The sequence below is a fragment of the Apus apus genome, chromosome 9, assembly GCF_020740795.1.
Source record: "Apus apus isolate bApuApu2 chromosome 9, bApuApu2.pri.cur, whole genome shotgun sequence".
NCBI lineage: Eukaryota > Metazoa > Chordata > Aves > Apodiformes > Apodidae > Apus > Apus apus.
In genome coordinates this window covers 8,240,446-8,258,314 of record NC_067290.1, presented here as the reverse complement: position 1 = coordinate 8,258,314, position 17,869 = coordinate 8,240,446, and the positions used below count along the sequence as shown (strand labels likewise).

General features: G+C 39.1%; 1 protein-coding gene across 1 annotated transcript in view; it reads right to left on the bottom strand.

The window, feature by feature from the left end:
• UROC1 (urocanate hydratase 1) overlaps positions 1–17,869 on the bottom strand; it is a 42,818-nt gene that overhangs the window by 13,042 nt on the left and 11,907 nt on the right. Inside the window, exons 5-14 of the mRNA XM_051627931.1 lie at positions 15,057–15,185; positions 14,315–14,376; positions 13,286–13,352; positions 12,541–12,684; positions 8,775–8,863; positions 8,240–8,302; positions 7,391–7,570; positions 5,849–5,946; positions 5,521–5,593; positions 4,163–4,284 (exon numbers count right to left, since the gene is read on the bottom strand). Coding sequence (XP_051483891.1) covers positions 4,163–4,284; positions 5,521–5,593; positions 5,849–5,946; positions 7,391–7,570; positions 8,240–8,302; positions 8,775–8,863; positions 12,541–12,684; positions 13,286–13,352; positions 14,315–14,376; positions 15,057–15,185 — 1,027 coding nt within the window. The remainder of the gene's footprint in view (positions 1–4,162; positions 4,285–5,520; positions 5,594–5,848; positions 5,947–7,390; positions 7,571–8,239; positions 8,303–8,774; positions 8,864–12,540; positions 12,685–13,285; positions 13,353–14,314; positions 14,377–15,056; positions 15,186–17,869) is intronic.

Genomic DNA, 17,869 nt, shown 5'->3' with positions numbered 1-17,869 from the left:
CTGGTACTGTATATTTAGAGGGAAAGTACCAGATGTCACCCAGGAGACAGCTGGAACAATAAATCCCATACAGATTTTTAGCAAACTAAATAAAACTTTGAAATATGGGTTACATGCACTGTTCATTTTTGGTCACCTGGCTTGCTGCCTGGTAAATGCCCAATCCTTCTCCAAGCCTTTGCTAAATTAGTAGGAAAATCCATGACTTTGGGTACTACAGCCCAGTCTTGCATCAGTTAGTAAATTACTAACTAGTAAGGTGAGCTAGCAGGAATTCTCAGAAGCAGCTGGCAATACATACTTGAGGATAAGTTACACCAATGCTGGGATATAGATTTCTAGCACAGCAGCTGCTCTATACTGAATGGCCCACATGAATGTTTTTATCCCAAGATAAAACCGAGGTCTCTTATCCCACAAACTGAGGTGTGTTGCCTCCCATTACTCTGGAGCACAAACTGCACAGAAAAGCTTATTATGGCATAACAACTTCATGTGTAAATCCACCTGACACCTTTATGTTATCTAAGAAAATTATATATAATGGCTTTATATCCTCCAGCTTCTCCCCTCGTTTATACCTGTGCCATCCCATCCAAGTCAGCCAAACCAGAGGAGTAACAATAAAGATATTTTAAGTGAAAGACAGTGAAATATGGCATGTATCAGGCAGATACATGGTGACCTCAGTGCAATCACCTGCCTCCAAAGGCATGGCACCATCTGTAGCAAGTGAGAAACAGAAGGAAGAGGGGGTATGGAATGGGAGAGAAGCACTGTCTTACTGTCCTAATTTGGGGGGCTTTTACAGTTACCCTTTTCCATGCAGACAGAGTGTGAGCTCAGATGAGGTTACAGTGGCTGAAGAAGTTACTGCCTGTAAGATCTTCCTCTGTGGGCTAATCAATGTCACATTCCCTTGTCCAGAGAGACATAGTCAGCTACCAGGGCTCAGCTGGCATTTGGCAACATGCTAAGCAACAGTGACTTACTCATGCATTGGAGCTTCAAGTTATAATCTTTTCTGCAGATGCCAAGATAGCATGGTCCCCATCACTTCTCAGCTGTAACCCATTTTCAAGTCAAATTATAACGTACATATAACTTAGGTTTGCAAGTCAGTCAAACTGGAGAAACTGCACACTGCTAACTTGATTTTGTAGCTGGTAACTGAGTGTTTAGACTACTGCCTTTCCACTTAGGTAATATGTAAGCAGATATGCATAGAAAAAAAGGAAAAGGCAAGATGCTCTTATTTAATCCATGTTAAAGGGAAATATAAAATATGCTCACACCTGCAGAGACAAGCCTTCCACACAGAGAGCTTTAAAGATCCTGAATGCACTTGTCAGTGCATTAGGAGCTGGCTCCAAGTGATAGCTTCTAAACTCTGCAATGAAGATTAACATGTCAACTCTTAGCTTCTCAGGGAGTGGAAGATGAAACATCTGCTAGTGCTGTCCCAGTGCAGGATTGTGCTGCCTTAAGCAAAAGCTTTAAGGAAGCATCTTCTAGAAGATAATGAGTAGTATTCACTGAGGTTATTAGAGATGTTTAGTGAGTTTATAGGAGTTACTCTCGAAAACTGAACAGAGAATGAGTTTCTTGCTATCACCTTTATAAGCTCAGAGAGTACCTACCATATTTTATACTTCACAGTGCACTCACTTACAGAAAAGATCTTACTGTTTATTCAACAGAAAATATCCCACTGTTAATTCTACAGAAAATATCTCAACACAGCACATCTGTCCCTCCCAGCCAGCTCCAATTAAGTTGTCTTCTCTGTTCTAAATTGTGATGTGTCCAAAGTTGGATTTCACCCCTTGTCCCTGGGGAAGTGAAGAATCTTCCCTTTTATTTATTTTTGTTTCCTGCAATTGAAAAAATCTGACAGTTCTTTCTAGGGAGACATTAACTTTAGAGTAGCTGCATGTGTTTAATTTGCTAAACTGTTGCCCCCACCTTAACAGGAATGTTTTGAGGTCAGACAAGTTACTGTGCTGCTTCTGATGTTTCATAGGCTCTTATACTTAGTGTTTTAAAGATACTGGAAAGCATTGCATGCTCAGAGGAACAGTCCTCACCAACACTGTGTAAAACTGCACAGGGCCTGTTTCAGAGTTTGTGAGGTTTAAGCACAAAAATTCAACTCCAGAGATTAATTCCTGAGAAGAATGTTAACATTGGACTTGATGCCAGGTCAAAAGTTTAGACATGGAATGTAACAGACTTCAGCTCTGTGGAGTTTGCACTCACTACATAGCAGATTATTTAATAAAATTCAAAGGTAGGTTCAGATTTTAGAGCTCTATGTGTGAGAATATCCAGATCCTGGAATTTGGTCCAAGCCCAGGTCCCACAGGAAGTGGACAGCAAGTGGAATACTCAAGAACATGAATCCATGAATGACTGGTTATTTTTCTGGCCAAATTCTATTTTATTTTCTCTTTGAAATCCTATTATCATAGTCCTGCCAAATTCAACAGGAAATCCAGTAATAGCCTTACCCTTGATCCTGTTTTCACCTGTTGGGATTTTTAAATGTAATTTTTCATGTAAATTAAGAATATACGTGCAAGAGTTCAATGTATTTTGTCTGTGGAAGAGGCTTCTATCCCCAGCTTTATGTTATATTATATATACGTAAACACCTACATACTATTGCACACACAGTAACTGATTAATTCCCTAGTCTTGCAATGCAGACCCTCCAAAGGTCATGCATCAGTTCAATCTTGATAAAAGATTACTGAAGATTGTGGTACATGGCAGAAAAAAACACTGCACATTTTTGAAGACAGGCCCAGCACTTCAGAATTGGATTTTACTCTCCCTTCACTTAAACCAAACAACCAAATTAAAAACATGACATTTTTGGTATTCATAGAACAGGATGCATTACAAGCACCTCATGCTCCTGAGGAAGTGAAGGTGGCTCCTAAGGAAATTTTAGGAGATAGAACTAATGATCTTGCAGGGTCAGACCTACACTATCAATAATTCATCTTTGGGGGGAGGAGGAGGCTGAACATCAGCCTTACATTACAGGAAGACAAGAGTAGTTTTGTTTCAAATGAGACATATCTGACTGAGGTATTTTCTTTTCAGAAATGTCAGTTAGAACCTCCCAGTGCTAACTGTTCCTGAACAAATTGGAAACCTTTCAAAAATTTCACACTTCTATTAATATTTTGTGAAAGAAGGAAGAAATATTTCAGTATTACCAGATTAAAATATCATACTCTCCTCCCCATAGAACATGCTTTGGATTTTTGATCCATTTCCTTGATTCTGAGAACCACAAAGTTCCACTCTCTGAAAACAGAAGAGCAAAGGACTTGAGTGCTAGAGGACAATGACATCTAAGTCTTTGAGTCAGATATTCTGTTACTGCAAAAGTAGACAAATAAGGGGAAAGTGCTAGGACCTTCCACTGCAAGCTGGGAGATTAAGATCAATTTTTCCTGATTTTTCCCCAGTTCCCACTCATAAGCAGAGGCTAGCAGTAACAAGCCCATGTTCAGGGATATGGAAGAGTGAAAAACAGTGTAAGTCCTAGGTATTAGAGCACGCAGAGCCATGCAGATATTCCAAATTGGTTCCACCAGTGAGCAGAAACAGCTGCCAACTTTTTAACAGATGACAAAGAAGTGAGACCTCAAAATTGTAGTCACAAATAAATGACACTGGATGGAGCACCACACCCATGAAGCCAGGGTTTCCTGCCACTGATCTGCTCACTAGCCTCTAAAAACCTCCCTGGATTCCCATGCCTCATCCACCTGCGAGACAGGGGCAAAGCAATTTGACTCCTTTAAAACACTCTTGGTGACCTGTTAATGAAATATACTGTTTGCCTAAAACTTGCAAGGTGACAAAGTGCAGGAAAATCTGTAGCAAATGAAAAGAAAGACTCTTAGCCAAAATTATCACAATAGCTTTGGAATCAATAACCTCTCTACGGTGTTTTTCCATTTTATGCACTGGTTACACTCCTCAACAGGAGTTTGGAGGACAGCAAGATTTCCTGCCTGCTTGGAACAGGCAAGAGACTGTTTTTTATAGTGTCAGCCAAAAGCTAAGACACATTTCACAACTCTCAGTTTCATTTTCTCCCCAAAAGCATCCCCAGTGATGGGGCCATGGGATGGTGTCTTACCTCCCTGATGTATAGTGTCTTCCAGCACAGACATGGCAATGGAGTCAGTGGTAGCAAGATCCTGTGGGTCACCTGAGGTACAAACCCAGCGGAATGGCCCAAATCCCAGGGAAAAAATGTCCCTGGGAAGAGAACATGTTTCATTAAGAGATAGTTGAAATTCTTTCCTTATTTATCCTGGCTGCTAGCAGTGCTTTTCTTTCATTAGCTGGAGACAGAAGAATTTGAAACATTTTCAATGAACTAATCTAAACAGAAGCATCAAGAACCATTAATTAAGAAATTAAACAGTGCTGTTTCATGCAGCCATCAACTGATGTATAAAAATAGTCAGACCAGAATTTTGATAGGAATGTTGGGCAGTTCAATCAAACAAGTGCATCATCAGATGAATTGCAATTTTTCTTTTGTTCTATCAAATATACTCTCCCTGCTGCCTGGTCTTTTCATCCTTAACCCAGGCTAGCTCTGATTGCATCTGTAAGTATCAAACAAGTGTAGGTTCTGAACAAGTGTCTGGGTCCAGACTCATTTGCTGCCCACATTGTTTACACACAATGGTAGGACACGCTTCATTTGAATTCCAGAAGAAATCTAGTCTGGTGGGTGCCTTGCTCTATGTGCAAGCACTTATTCATAGGGTATAGGAAAGTTAAGCTTGAGTCAGGCAAAAGGTGTTATAAAGTCCTCTCCCTCAGCAAATCTCCTGACCTCAGCTTTTCCTCCAAGTAGTGTGCACAGCTTGGGCAAGAGGTACAGTTTGAGGCTGTGACTTGGTTACTGAGTAGAGCTGCTTTGGAAAACCTGATGCAACAAAAGAGAAGGTGCAGCTGTTCATGTAAAAGAGGGAAGAGTTTTGATTTGGCAATGCTTTAGCTTACTGTTCACACACCCGATGTCTGCTTTCATAAGACCTTTTAATTTGAAAAAAGATAAAGCTTTACACCAAATTATCAAAACACGCCATGCCTTTCAGGATGAAATATTAGTAAAATCTCTGTGTCAAAATTTATTTATGTTAATCACATACAACATGTCTCTCCAGATTTGGGTCTTCCTTTCCCCTGCACAAAGGAAAATGCAAGGAGTAACTCTAGGAAAACCAATAGGAAGCACAAGCATGACACAGCTAACAGAACACCTTACTAAACCACACTGAGCATTACTCCAGAGTGGAGAAATATAAGATTAACTTTGGCATAACACCTGTGAGATCAATATTCCTACTGCTACTGTTACTTCATCATTAATAGTAGGCTGCAAGATTTGCACTGACTGGAATCCCTGGAGCACTCTTCCCTTAAACAGAGGGAGCACAAGGCTCCTGAATGCTTTATTCCAAACTCTCCCCAACATACCCCATGATGTGCTGAACATAGGAAGGATATCGAAACTCTGTTTTATTGGCTCCTTTTTTCTCAACATCAGCACCTATAAAATAATTGTAATAGTAAGTGACTTGATGAAGAAAAACTATAAAGTGTAAAACCAGATTGTACCTGGGTTCCCATAAGGGCTCTACTTCAGCCACAGAGAAGGTCAGAGGTCTCAGAATGAGGGGATGACTAAAACATCTAAAACTAAAGCATAGAACAGTGGCCAACCCTATCCTACCAAAATATACAGCTGGGAAGACACATACAGGATTGCCCTTATTTCCACTGAACACCACCAAGATCTACTCACCAGCCCTTTGAGCTTCCAAGAGAAAAGCATTCCCATAATCCCAAAAAAACATGCCCTTATCAGCTAGTCTGTTAATTGCAGCCACTTGTCTCTTCAGACTGAAATAAAGAAAGAAACAGTTACTCTTCAGGTCAATAAAATATCAAAAATAATAATATCATGAACACACTAAAGGCATGGGAGTAGGGGGAGGCAGATGGAACTGAAAGACTTAGAGAATTTCAGACAAAGCCATAAGATAACAATTGAGATGCTTTCAGTGTCTGTAGCACCTTTTATACCCAAATTGTGAAGTGATTTACAGTCATTAAAGGAACTTCATTAATTAGCAGAGAGATCACATCTTTCAGAAAGAAACACAGCCAGCTCTGAGGATGACAGGTAACAACACAAAACAGCCTACATGAAACCCCAGAATAGTTCAAGAATTCACAAATTGAACAGAAACAGAAAAACTGGGAATGGCTAAACATAATTTTTCTGGCCTCTCCCTTGGCCAAAACAGCCCAATTTTCCCTTTGTTTCTAAAAGTGGACCAGACCCTAGGGTTGTTCTGTGATACCATTTCCACTTAATATTATCTAGTTTTAATCTCCATGTATAGTTGCACATAGACTTGTACATGCATAGGTGCAACCTCTTGGAACTCTAGAGAGGTAAACCAGTGCCTAAGAAATTAAACTGGATTTTTTTTGAACATATTTTGTTTGTTCCAAATTAAACCTCCCAGAAATTTGTGTTTCTGATACATTTGTCTTAGAATAGGATGATATGGAATTAGGAAACTGGGAAGGTCCTTGTAGGTCCCTCATTCAAAATCAATTAGATTATATGCCTGAATTCTACCTTCTGCTGGAAAAAAAGTCTCGAACAGGAATGTTCAAGATGAACAAAGCAAGAGTAGGAGCTGTAAAGTCTCAAAAGTAACAACTGAGAGCAACAGTACTCCTTTTTCTATATAAGTAATGCCAAATTGCTCCCTTCGTAATGTAAATTTCAAATTTGACTTGCAAACCTGTAAATCAGGAGTAGCTCCCCAAAATCAGGATGCTAAACAGAACTTAGTTACAGCTGCAGCAAGCTGGGAGAAGTGATCAGGTGAGATTGTCCTCTCCTTGTATGCTTCCCAAAAAACAATTACTGGCCACAGCTAGAAGCACAGTAGGATAGATGGACTAACTTGTCCATTGGTTTTTTATGTTACAATCACTGATTCTTAACCAACTGGTAGACCACATGCAATTGTACTTTTTGTCTCATGTTTTAAAAACCTAATGCAATTTAGGAATGTATAGAACACAAATAGTGTACAGATCTCTGATCTCATGCACTAGAAAATACTCCAAAACTGTTGGGTAAGTGATGTCTGCCAGATTCTGAGTGACAGATGCATAAATACAAAGTTGGGAGTTATTAGTGCTGTAGCTCTACTCCAGATTTCTACTGAAATATCAACAAACTTCTTGTGAGAAAGACAAAGATCTGATCCCTTGCAGAGCAACTAAACTCAAAGATTAAAAGCATGTAGCCCAAAATACTTACCTCTCTTGTACCAGGGTCCGGAACTTCCCTGGATTGGTGGAAAGGAGCTGCTTTGCTTCCTCAAAGCCCAGTTGTACTGGGTAGTATCCCCCACTGAATGGGTTATGACACGAAGTTTGGTCAGACCCCAAATCAACCAGCAGCTCTCCTGTTGTGTCCAGCTCATGGACTAGTCTCTCCCTGGAGAAGACAATGAGTGGAGTGTTCAAAGAGAAGCTGTAATTCCCCATTCTAATCCCTCTTTCAGGTGACCTTCGTCCATCTCCAGATGTTGTTTTTAAAGGTATGTCCTTGGCAGGCTAGGTCTTTGAGCAGCCAGGAGGTGGGAAACAATGGTGACAATGACTTAGGTACCACTTTCATACTTCACATTTATCTGTGCAGGAATGCTGAGAGATGATTCAGATCTCAGTGTGACATACCCATTTTATAGGTCAGTCTCCACCCTTGGTATATGGTGTGACAGCAAGATTAACCACTGGATAAAGCCTCCAGACTGCCAGGATTCCTATCCATCATCTAATTATTTTTATTGAATCAGTACTTCTATTCAATTAGTGAAAGTTTAAAAGGATAAGGATAAATGCTCTTCAACCAAGGAAGAATCACAGGGATTTCTTTCCCTAAGTCATTATTCCATAAGAAAAGGAGATGGTGCATGTGAAGCAATGGGAACAGGAACACAAGGATGAAGACCCCTCTTGTGCCAATACAGTTTTTCATGAGCATCTAGAGTAATAAATTCAACACAAAGTTTAATTCCTCTTATCTCTTCCAAGTTTGGGAACTAATTCCAAGTTGACTAACAAGAGCATTAATATATCCATTATCCACACATATACTACTTACCACAGATCTACCACATTCCCATGATAACCCAAACTAAGGGCAATTTTATTCTTTCTTGCTTCTCTAGAATAGAATAAAAAGATTGATTGAAGAAAATACACCTTATGAAATTCCATCTTACAATGTATAAATGAGTCAAATGCAGCAAAAAATCTACATGTGGTTTCTAACACCCATCTAGGCAACCTGTCAACCTTTATGTAATTGTTAGTCACTGATTCCAGAAAGCTTGAATGATGCTTCAAGTGTGACATTGTTTGTAATTGCTTTATGCATATTCATGAAACTGAAAACACATTTAATATATATAAATGATATGAAATATTGGTGGTGGCTTGCAGCAAAGTGTTGGTAATCACTACTAATGGCTGCTGCTCTTTGGAAGAGTGGATTCACATTCCAAAGCAGACCTGGAATAAGAAGACGTGTCCTTCAACCCCTTCTATATGCACAAAAAAACAGCACAATGCAGGAAGATGTGAAGTGAGGATTAGGGAGCAGAGATAAACCCAGTGAGTTATACTGCAAGTCATACCTAAGGCGAGCAATGCAATGGTCCAGGTTGTTAGAGATTTCCATCAGCCAGCCCTGCTTGTGACGTTTCAAAAGTGCTGCTTCATCAACCTAAAAGAAATACCAAGGATTCTGAATCTCCTGCTACCCATATCCAGTCATTTTTACCTTTGGTTTTTCAATTAGCCTGCAAGAAAGAGTAGTACATTAGTAAAGGAAATTGCCCTTAAAAATGTAGAGGGATTGCTCAAATACTTACTTTTCACCTCTGATTTTTTTTTTTTTACACCTTCTGTTCTCTTTTACTCCAGGCTCAAAGCAAGATAATCAGACTTTTGAATCCATCACTTCCCAAAATATTTTACAAACCAAAAATTATCATTAAGACCATTCAAGAGGTAACATTTACCAATAATTGTAATTTTTATTGTTTCTTTTACATTATGATATTGAAAAAAGAAAACCTCAAATATTTCCAATTTCTTTTTCAATTCTGGCTATTTTCTGTGAAAATAAAATTACTATTTAGTTATATATATTTTTTTTTTATTATTATTTTTTTTCTTTGATCAGCTCAGAGGCAGACATTTGTACCAGGCTGCCCAGGACAAAGCAATGGTTTGCTGAATAAAATTAACCCTCACTTCTGTTCTTCGACTGGTGGTTGCAAATCTCAACCAAATATGGCAAAGAAAAGAGGAAAGCATTTTCTTGTCCCAGCTGGCTAATGCCTCTGAGACATAGACTGGATCAAAACAAAACTACATCTTTAATTCTCTCTTGTTTGAACTTTGAAGCTCCAAACAAGCTCAATCTCAAAACTGTGCTTTCTTCTGTGCTCAGCTTCTGTGTGCATGACAGAGTGTATATGCACAAAAGACAGCTGGATAAAGATATAAATGGATAGATAAACTGTGGAGGCTTTGGCACAGATTCTATTTTAATGGTCCAGTGTACGAACTTGCCAGTCATTAATACTTTTACAGTGAGCCATCAGTGGCATAAAGCAAGTAGCAAAATTAATTCAAGCCAATTTTCTGTTTTAGCAATGGATTGAAACACCCACGGTGGTGTGTGTGCGCATCAGAGCACAACCTGAATATCTTCCAGTATTTCATTAAAGCTTTTTTACTTCTCTATAATCCACCCCCATCATTTCCATTCTGTTATTTCTCATTAACACAGTATTTATATGTAATTTACATAAATTCTGTATTCTGGAGTTGCCTGAACACCAGGAAACCTTTCTTTCCTAATTATTCTTAGCATCAGAAACCTTCCACCATTTTCCACATCAGTAATAAAGATTATCCTTCCAAAACCCCAGATTATGACAATATCAGTGTCACTGCTAATGAAATTATTCAATAAAATCAAGTGCCATGGGGGACAGCTTCTTTGGGAGTTATTTAAATCAGCACAGGAAGAAAGATATTAAATGGTCTGTATGAATTACAGGAATTGAGTTCATTAAAAGCACAGCATAACACAGATCAGATCTATTTAAATCTGATATTACATCCCATATATTTTACTTCAGCCCTCTCTGAAAGTCTTAGACTCTTCACTGACTTCAAGAATTCTACCTTCCTTTGAAGCACACTTTTCCAAAAACTGCTCGTTTCTTAATCAGCATTTCAATTTAAAAAATTGCACAAATATGATGAGCTAAGGTCACCTCCAGTGTAGCCCTGGGGAGCCCAATGCAGCTCAGAGGAGATAGTCTGTCCCTGCACACAATTATTTCATAAAATTATAATCTGCTTCATGTCAAACAGAAGAGGTAAAAGACTTGCACATTAATCCTTTTTGTCTGAGCTTCGGGAGCCCTGGCTGACAAAATGACATCTCTTGCACAATTCATCCATGTCATTTGCATAAACAGTTCCTTTCAGTAAATAATATGTACACACAGATAGATATCCACACATGCTCCTGAGGCTCATTTCAGACAAGGATCATCTCACAGGAGATACAAACCAGGCAATATTCAGTCTACTGAACAAAATCATCTGCCCCTGTAGAGATGAAAAGGACAAAGCATTGCTGTGAGGAGCATTCACTGGAGCCTTTCCTTTCTGTTCTACCATTTGAAAAACGAGTGACAGAGGAGAAGTCTGAGTAAAGATAATTAATTCAATAAAAATGTATTGAATATTAAACTGAAGACATTTATTTTGTCTGCAGGGGGTACTTGATGAGATATCAAAAACTCATGTGCTAACAAAACCACTTTTGCACCATCATTGCAAAACAGATGCAACCCTAATCTGCCATGAATGAGACCCAAGCTAGCCACGTGGGCACTCTGACCCATTATGTTTTGAAGTTTAATTACAATCCCCATCATTCAGATTGCAATATTCTTACCCTTTTCATTGTAGCAAGTGACATGCCCACGGCAGAGGTCTGCCAGGTCGTTATAAATTTCTTTGGCTAAGAAATCTGAACTGCGACTCCTGTAAGCTCTGACTGGAGTTTCGTTCTCAAAGATCTGTCTTCTCCTGGGGCAGCAACAAGAGCTTATCACAGGCAGATAGTCAAAATAGCTCAGTTCATTTTTGTCAGTTCCATATCTGCTCCACCAAGAATGTTTCCCCAGTGTATTGAACTTAAAGGTAGTCATGAGGAAAGCAATGGATGAAAATTATTAATGTTTCTCAACAGTCAATAGCATTAAAGATATTCACTGTCATTTTCACAGAAATGCAGAGCAACATTTTCTATTGAAAACTGTTGCAGTGTTTCTGTAGTCCATCCTTCCATCTGTTTTATAAGAACAGAACGCTACAACAAGCATTATAGCTGAAAAATGCAAGTATTAGGAGAAACTAGTGTTACTTTTTTATATGAAAATATGTTTTGCTCAAAACTTAGACATACATAATTGTAAAAAATATTATGTTGGGGTTCTGCATGATATATTATACTTAAGGATATCTGCAGATCCAGTGGATCCTATCACATACTGTTCTGATGGCTTGGACATGAGCAGTCTTGGAATCACAGCTCATTATTAGATTCTGTTTATGGGAAGAAATAGATGGGCTATTTTAACATATTTAGAACAGACAAACGTTACATCAGGATGAAAGACACTACAAAACATCTGCTGTGAGTGAGCTTTGGGCAAGCGTGAAAGTGGTACTACAGAACTTCTGCCCCATGAGTGTTTTCCCTCAGCAGAACTAACCTTCCTTGTCTACAAACAAGGGATTCTCATCTGTGTTTGTAATAAGATGGGCCATTTTCACACTGAAGCCAACTTTAAAATTCCCAGTTTTACAAAATCCCACTGGCTTCCAAGAATCACAGCATCAAGCAACTTCATCAGCCACAACCCTGATGAGTGAATCATAACATTTTTAATGGGTACTTTCCATTGCATTTGATAAGGGTGCCAGAGGTATTAAAGATTGTGATGTGACTAACACCTTTTTAACACAGACTTTTTCGGAGTAAAGAGAGGGCAGTTCCCATGGGAACTGCCTGTGGAAGTTACACCCTTCACACACAAAGAAAGGGTAGCTCAAGCACAGAGAGCGGCTCACCTGGCAGCACCATTCTGCAGTATTTGTGAAGCAATTGTAAGAACCTATAGTTTGATCCAGTGAGTCAGCAGAGTGGAACAGCAGTGAAAAATGCTCAGCCATGAAAAGGACAGATCTCAGAAAAACGTGTCCTTTTTTGAGTTGGGCTTGTCAGAGTTATTTGAGAAACAGGTCAGGTGAACAAGGGTTCTGATTCAGCATATGAAGCAGACAGAATGAAAGCAGCATTGCTCTCACCTCTGCAATGATGCCCACACATCCAGCAATGACTGCAGCCTTTGCTTGAGCCCCACTCATCCCTCCTAGACCAGAAGTAACAAACACCTTTCCAGACAGGTCTTCTGCCTTCAAGTAACGACGGCCTGCATTGAGCACTGTGAGCTGCACATAACACAGTATAGTGATTAGCAGGAACTATTTTTCCTACAGTCCCTGAAATTTAAAGATCTCTGCCTCTTTTACAACAGATTTTGAAACTCAGGGGTCATTTGGACCATGAAACTGTTTTAATCTTTTAAGAAGGAAGCAGGTTACAAAGAAATGTTATGAAACCATGGGTTCTATTTTATTCTCTCACCATGAAATACAACATTCACTGGTTCCCCAACATGCTGATTTGGAGTATAGAGACTTTTTCAGAATAGCTGCAAAAGACAGCTAAGGAAAATAGCTAAGATTTTTTTTTGTTGTTTTCCAAAGACATTTTGTCAGTTCACACTTCAATTATTGTAGTTAGATATGAGCTGAGACTTTGGTTGCAGATTCCTTCAAGACTGTGTTCTGGTTAAGACACATGAACAATCTGAATGGAAGGAGACATTTTTTTAAGGAGTGGGCAATAAGAACTTCTTTGGCAGCCGTAACATCCTCTCCCCGCAATCCAAACCACTCTGGTCACCAGCCCCTGCAGGAAATACCCTCTTCCAAAAGGTATTACCAAACAGACCTGTCCCAAAATGTATCAACAAAGACAGTTTCTTACCACAGTCCCATGGACTATTCCCTGAGGCCCAATGTAGCAGTAGCTCCCTGCAGTCATCTGACCATACCTAACAGCAGCAACAAACACCATGATACCACATTACTCAGCCTGGCATTAATTCTGTCTACATGTCTCCAGTATAACAAAAAAACCCTGGGTACTTCAATCTGTTACTAAAGATCTGCTGTTACCAAATTCACAGCTTAGTTAAGTGACTTCATTAGTGATGTTTTTGGAGGAGAATTTATCTCGTTGAATTGAGTTGAAAGATACATGGATCAAAAAACTGAGTGTAAGCTTGCCTTGGCATTTAGCATAGTGATCAGGACACTCCTTTTCACCTTGTTGACATCTTTAGGCCCGTGGTTTTCAGTGGCTCTGACACTTCTAAGTCACAGTCACTTTTGAAGTTTTTAGCCTCAAACAGTTTTCCACATTCCTAGGAAATTCCCAGGAAAATGGCAACAGATATTCTCTATTCATGCCCTTTCATTTCTTCCAGCTTTCTTGTCTTTACACACCCAGCTCTTCAGTGGTTTTAATTTATTCTCTCCATGGAACAAAACAGAATAATTATTATGTGCTGATTAACTAGTTCAGCAGGAAAAAAAGCAGTAGGTAAACTACAGTAAAAAAAAAGATAACTAGTTGCTTCCAAGTTTTCACTTAGTGTGAAGGAATGTTTCATAATTTGTGTTTTCTGCAGGTTGCAAAACAACCACTGGAAAGTTGAACTAGCCTATGCTATAAGTAGGCTAAGATCAAGGCTTCAGGCTGTAATTCAGCCACATCCCACACAAACCTAATATGAATTCCCAGTCGACCTCAATTTTATCCTTATATATGTGGCTGAACCTAACTCAGAATCCTAAGTGATTCCACTTCAGTGTGCATTAATGCTTTGCAGGACTTCATGCAGCACAGTTGAAATCTGTCTGCATTAGAAATTTTGACCTTCCACTCCTTGAAGTCCAAATTGAATTTTAGTTGAGCATTGCATATATTTTTAACAGTGAAGTATCTTCTTACATTGTTACTCCTAAAGCAAACATCTTCTCATATTCATCTCTGGTGGAATAGTTGGGAATAACCTATGAAAACAATTAAAAAAAAACAACACACATCAGCAAACATCAGAGATTTAAGCAGATCTTTTTGAGAAAATTACAAATTTAAGCAGATCTTTTTAACAACCTACATATAGAAAATATAGTAAAAACAGTGAAAAACAGGAGGAGTAATTGAGGTGGTTTATTCCATGCATTCTAGTATTAGGAAAGGATGTCTGGTCTTTCTGGCAGTGTGACTATCATGCAAGTTTTAAGGAAAGCAGTTCACTAGCCACAAAACCAGCTTGCAGGGAGACAGATAATGAATGGCTCAAAAGACTGGCAATGAACCACTCTGTTCACTTGTCCAGCTTTCCTTCCAAGAAAAGCTGTCTAGATATCCAGGCATCTGATTAATAATCATCTGGTTGCCCATTGAGGGCTTTTAAATCTTCTAAACTGAGCCTGGGTGTGTTCATCAAGAAGATGTACAGCTCAGGCTTGGTCAGAATTTGTCTGCTAAGGAGAGGATTGTTCCCTCCATCACTGCACATCAGCACACCTGAGGTGAGAGCAACTGTGCTGGAATAAATGCTGCAGAATTTGGACCCCAGATTCTCCTGCGTGTTGTTGTAAGGTCAGGTGGCATCAATTTTGTTTTAATTCAGCAAACACTTGAAAAGTAAACAGAAGAGAAGGGAAAACAAGATGCTAATACCTACCATGCCGTTAGTAATGATTAATCGAGGAGCGTATCGATGGCTGGGAAAGAGTCCCAGAGGATGTCCACTGTACATCACCAGAGTTTGCTCTTCAGTCATCTCTGATAAATAGTGCATCACTAACCAGAACTGAAAGGAAAAGGAAGGAGAATGAGGAAATCTGTTTGCATCTTACATTTACATTTCTTTGTGAAGCTGCTAAACTTGGAGTACAAAGGCAGCTATAGAGATAATGAGCTGTATTCACATATGGAATAACAGCCAGAGCTCTCAGCATATTTTTGCTTTAAACAAAGGCCATTAAGAGGTATCACTCAGCAGGAAAAATCAATCATCAACTTGCAAAAGTCTGAATAAGTTCCGGAATAATTTCTCCATTACAAACCCCAGAAACACTTCATTTTTAAAGCTGTTCTAATTTTATCTTGAGGTTAACCATTTGGATCTAGCACTTTTCTGGCAATCTTTCCAAAACCAAACAGCAAAATTTTCCCTGTGAAAGTCATTAAAATACCCACGTGTATTGTTGATCTTAACCTGAAATGGATAATTCAGCATCTTCTGGTGCTTATCAGCCTTTCAACAAATGGATAGTCAAATGTGCACTTAAAAATGAAATAATTTTGCCTCACAGAGAAAAAAATTCAGCTTTCATTATACAGTGAAGAAAGTAATTTATTTATATTCTCCTGGGTGCCTCATTAATCTCATCTTTATCTGCATAGTTCAATAGTTACTCTTGAGTTATGCCAAAAAGAACCATCTAAGCTGGCTATAGATTTGACTCACCCCTCACTGCCTGTCAGAAAGCCTATTACATTCCACTGGACTTTTAGTGTGTGACAACTAGGCCTGAGAGGAGCTTTCCCAAGCAATACTGGAATTCAACAATAGCTTGAAACTAGGGTTTCTGTAGGGATACAAAGTTTTGAGAAAAGAAATGGAACCGAAGTATCAGCAAGAAATAAACAAAACCAGTTGTGATGGGCACTTAATCTTTGTGGTTGTGGTTTTGATCTGAAAAAAAATAAGTACAGATTTGAAGCCAGTCTTTTTTAACCCTGCTAATTCCTCAGACTAAGTTAAGTTGAATAGGAAGAAGTTGCTCAAATTAATATCTTGCTTTTTACATTTCGGTTTTGTTCAATGAAAAATGGTGACTAATCGAATTCTGGTCCCAGGACAGAACAGGTAACCAGCTGAACTCTCAAACTCTAGCAGGCTGGGAAAAACATCATTTGAACTTTTTGCATTGGAAGGCACAACTAATAAGAAAGAAGCAAAACCCCTTCCTAGCTTTAACAACAATTCTGTTGTCTGCAGGCTTGTAAAGTTAGCTCTGGAGTTCTTTCTTGTAAAATTATTGAGAAGAAAGCACAGGTCTGCATGGATGATATAAACCAAACCACACCTTTTCACTAGAAGTTTTGCAATGATTGATTTCCAAAAAAAGTCTGTTTTCAAGCTACACAGAGAACAAAATGTTCTGTCATAATTGAATCAATCATGTGGCTCCTACTCTAAGTAAGCAAAAACAAAAAGGTTTTGTTTGTTCTGCTGTGAAACAACCACAGGTCATAGCTCTGGCTTGGATGAGAACAAGAGAAAAGACAATCTTTTTGACTTTGGCAGCACTTCTACTGCACCTTGCAGCCCAGCATCTGCCTAAGGAATGTCAGCCCAGCATCTGCCTAAGGAATGTCAGCACAGAGAAGCCTGCTGTATCAACTGCTGGCACGGCCCACATCAGAAATATTGAACTTACATAATTAATAGGCATTATTTAACTGGCATTTACTAATTAATACACAGAATAAAGAAACAGTGTGCATGGCCATAGTACTTTTATTTTAAAAGTTTTGAACACTTGTTGCCTCAAAAGGTGCCCAAGACTTCCATTTAACTCCTGTTTATCAGCTTCAGAAACTGAAGCCTGAGCTTTCCTTTAGCCACAAACGAAAAAATCAGAGTCAAACTGGGAAGCAAACCCAGGTCACTCAGTCTCATGCTACAGTAAGGAATCTGTTTCTGTCCCCTAATTAAGAACTTTATTTACCCATTATTTTTGCTTGGGTTCAGATAAAACCACAAGGTGTATACATGATCCTTTATGACAGAAGTTGGCTCCTTAATTCAGCTTTTTCTTATGAAAGCTACAGGATCAGAAATCAAGACCTTCTTAACATTTGGGGGTGACGCTGTCCTTTGGAGTGATGGAGCTTGGTAGCTGTGCTGTTTCTGTTCTGCACCACAAAACTCAATGTCACATCTCCACCCATTCCTATTCGGTGGCCCTGGGACACATCAAAGGCTTCAGGGATGACATTTGGCATTCACAATAACCATATTTGTGCCTATCCACATACGCTCAGGATGGTGATTCATTGGATGTCCTTCCTGCCCCCACACACCTGTAGAGCATTCAGACCCACAGCATTTTTATTTTCTTGAGGTAAACTGAGCTCATACCAAACCTAAGTTTAAATATGCTCCTGATGCCAAAGATCTACTGAAAATGTTTCCCACGTGCATTTTGCAGCACTTGGATTAAAGTGTATTTATTTTGATAGAGAAGAGCAGAGATTACACAACCACGCATTAAACATCCCAACTCTGGTTTTGGACAGGGTTTTTTACCTACCTGCTATTATTCTTAGAAGCTCAGGAATAATGTTGCTAGACCTGACTGTAAAGTGCACTATGATCTGGCCAGCTAGCATGTAAATATTTACAGCTAATCTGATGTGCTTGGAAAAGACCCAGGATTGGACTTCTCTAATCTACTCCCTTTTTACTTCCACTACTTGTGAAAA